The sequence below is a fragment of the Chanodichthys erythropterus genome, chromosome 3, assembly GCF_024489055.1.
Source record: "Chanodichthys erythropterus isolate Z2021 chromosome 3, ASM2448905v1, whole genome shotgun sequence".
Lineage (NCBI taxonomy): Eukaryota > Metazoa > Chordata > Actinopteri > Cypriniformes > Xenocyprididae > Chanodichthys > Chanodichthys erythropterus.
Window position 1 is genome coordinate 25,712,363 of NC_090223.1, and position 3,497 is coordinate 25,715,859.

Consider the following 3,497-nt stretch of genomic DNA (forward strand, 5'->3'; position numbering starts at 1 on the left):
GAAAGAGAAACAGCCTGTGTGAATTCAACAAATTATAGCCTAAATGTCTGTTTTTAATTGAGATCTGGGATCAGTGCTGTCGCACTTTCTACTCTATGAACATTTCTTTAAGGTGTGTTTTTGAAAGTCCTTTTCTTTCAGACTAAATCATGTTTTATATTATACATTTATAACGTGGTGACAACATGCTCTGAGAATTTTGTTATTGCGTTTACCCAACAGATCCTATTTCGAAAAATATCATAAAAATATACTAGCCTATAAGTTTGGAAGAAAAAAAAAAGATAATTAAAAATATTATTACCGAACACACATTAGTGTAGCTAGCTATAGGACTTGGCTCTGACTAACTTAGACAGAAAACTTTAAAAAAAAGAAAACTATAGGTAATATAAAACCAAAATAGGCCTATCATATGAATATCCTACATATTTTACAATCCCAACATTGCAAGTCGTAGCATTTGTACCCTATTGTAGCCTATAGGAACACACCCCATCACCCATGAGTACCACATTAAAGCACATTATCTGTGGAGCTGCTGCGTCGGGTTTGTATTATTATCCCGTTTTCGCTTCCAAACCCATCCGTCATTCATCTCTCTCTCGCTGGGCCTGTTTCCAATCCGAGGACATGCGTGATAGATTTGTGAAATCATGCCCACCCACGTCAGCTCCAGTATCAATAAGATTATATGGGCAGGAAATGTAGAAATCCTCAACAAAGAGCTTCAACATTAAACAAACACCAAACGGCCTTCAGCAGCCAAATGCGAGCGAAAATGTTTCACTTTCATCTGAACGACCCGACAATTTTATATATGATACACCTAATTTTCACCATATCATTAAAGAAAACTACTTTAAGCGCAATGAGAAATGCAAGATATTATTTGGAGAGAGGAAACGTGTGCGAAGATCATATAGCCTACAGCACCTTATTATAAATAGCCTATTATGAATCTGTTTTTTGTTTACCCTCGTTTCTTCAAAGCTGAACGACATTTCTAGCTATTTTATATGCCTATGTATTTTTACTTTAATGCTTTCCTTATATTTCTACGTTTTACTTTCTATTTCGATTGTTGTTGTTGTTTTGAAATCCAGATAGCCTATAGTAGGCCGACAAAATTAAAATACCATACTGATATAAAATGATCTTTTTGGCCTTAAGATATAAAATAATGTAGATACAAATAATTCTATTACATATAGCCTAGTATGCTAATATTATTAAATTACATTAGATATTAAATATTAATTAATAAAAAATATGATGACGATAATGCTGGCTAAAAAATATCACCATGTTATGTATTTCTAGTGTCCTCAATAATTCGGCAATTTTATTATTATGTAACTTATTATGTGAATAGAGAAATTGGCTACTATAATCTTTTGGTGTTGACAGATTATGGGAATTTATTTCCTACTATTCTGAGATTCTGACAGTGAAAGGTTTCATGCTCTCTTTTATTAGTGTACGCTAATTCCCTCTTTTATTATTTTCTGTTATTTAAAAAAATGACAAGATATCTGATGTCGAGCAGTCAAAGGAGCAGAGGAGTCTGTCTTTTTAATATAGAGGTTAAGCGACATAAATACCCTTGAGACTTCGGTGACATGATATCAGTCTTGGTTCCTTCAGAGGACCGTCTGCGGGCAGAACCTGGTCGAGATGCCCTGTTTTCATTGGAGTGGAGCTTCTTCCTGAGAACTTCGTCATGACATCATCGTCATCTGATTCCCGAACAGCTGCAGGAATCCAGTTGCGTTGGAGTGGACGATGGACATTGTTGCTGTGTACGCAGCTCTCCAGACCTCCTGCGCTCGAATGTTAAGGATTCCTGTGCGGCCGAATTAAATCTCCTGTTGATATAGCGTGCTCGTCTCTTTATAATCCATCTTCCAGAGTGTTCCGAGGAACCAGGAACAGACCTTTCCGAGTGTGAGAGAATTTAAGACTCGCGCGTGACCATCTGCTTGTTTGGAACCCGTCTCGTGGACTCCAACTTGTGGATTATGACCCTGGACACTGATTTAATGGATGACCTTTTTGTTGACGTGGTTGGAGAAGGTGGCAAGGAGTCTGGGGACGAACATCTTTCGACCTCCTCTCTTTCTGCTTCCGACCAGGTGCATAACAAGGAGGACAAGGACCACGTCCCCTCTTCCATGTGTCCCTCAAGTTCGAGCAAAAGCCCTTCGGTGAAACCGCCCTATTCCTACATCGCTTTGATCACCATGGCGATCCTCCAGAGCCCAAAGAAGCGTCTCACCCTCAGCGAGATATGCGACTTCATCAGCCACCGGTTCGCGTACTACCGAGAGAAGTTCCCAGCCTGGCAGAACTCCATCCGACACAATCTCTCCCTAAACGACTGCTTCGTGAAAATGCCACGAGAGCCGGGTAATCCCGGGAAAGGGAATTACTGGACTCTGGATCCCAATTCATCGGATATGTTTGAGAACGGAAGTTTCCTGAGGAGGAGGAAGCGATTTAAACGGCAGCACTTCAAATTTGGGGTCTTCAAAGATCAAGCGCTGCAGCCGAGTGCTTTCCCGAACCTCAGCTACGGCGCGTACGGGCTCAGCGCGTCCTGCGCTCACTTACCGGGGCTGGATATCTACCCGTTTGGCTTCCATCAACCCATCGGTGTTCCACCTGTTGGCGGCATTTTACCGGCCTTGTCCACACTTTTCTCAAGGAACTCTGTCGCAGCCAAGTCTTTCCCACAGTCCCAAACAGTGGCCATCGAGCCTGTCACCCCTGGCCTCGCCTGCGCAATGGCCCCGACCTCTCCATACGCGTCCTCAGCACTGTTCAATCCAGTGGGCTTCCCTCGGGTCCTCAATTTTCAGTACGAATACCAGAAGCTACAAAATGTGCACAGCCACGTGGATTTGTCCACTAAACACAGACACCTGGCTAGTGTCAATGACTAACATCGCATATTTGGACACGAAACTTATTTTTTTCTCAGGAATTATTTCATTTATCCCGAGGTGTATAAGAGTGTGTAGAACATCGCGTCGAATGTTTGCGAACATTTTAACGAACTTTTGAGTTTATTTTCTGTCAGGAAAGAATTCAGTGAGTGTATTTCTGTTACATGCTGAAAATTCTTTTTGATGCATGTTATTTTATTGGAATGATTAAATATCGACTGATTCAACTAGGCTATTTAAATGACGAATTTCCTTTTCGCATTTTGACGGAAATAAAACTGACATTTGTAAATGCAAAATAAACGTCGTGATTCTTAATTTATTCATAATTTGGCAAAGACAGTGTTTCCTTTCTAAATAAGCTACAACCTGAACCCTGTCTCTTTTTTCTGCTGGTTAAAAGACGATGTTGTAAAAAATGTGCAAAATTGACTTGCAAAATTCACATCGAAATATACAGTGCCATTTTTGCACCTTTTTTGCAGACGTGTCTCACACACGGGTTTCAATTTCAAATAAGCAACCACCCTCCAAAAAAAGGTAAGATCA

The 3,497-nt window shown here is 40.5% G+C and overlaps 1 protein-coding gene across 1 annotated transcript; it reads left to right on the top strand.

The window, feature by feature from the left end:
- Positions 1 to 2,021: 2,021 nt before the first annotated feature.
- On the top strand, positions 2,022 to 2,945 carry foxd7 (forkhead box D7). The gene has a single exon (XM_067372527.1). The coding sequence runs from the start codon at positions 2,022 to 2,024 to the stop codon at positions 2,943 to 2,945; it is 924 nt and encodes a 307-aa protein (XP_067228628.1).
- Positions 2,946 to 3,497: the final 552 nt, after the last annotated feature.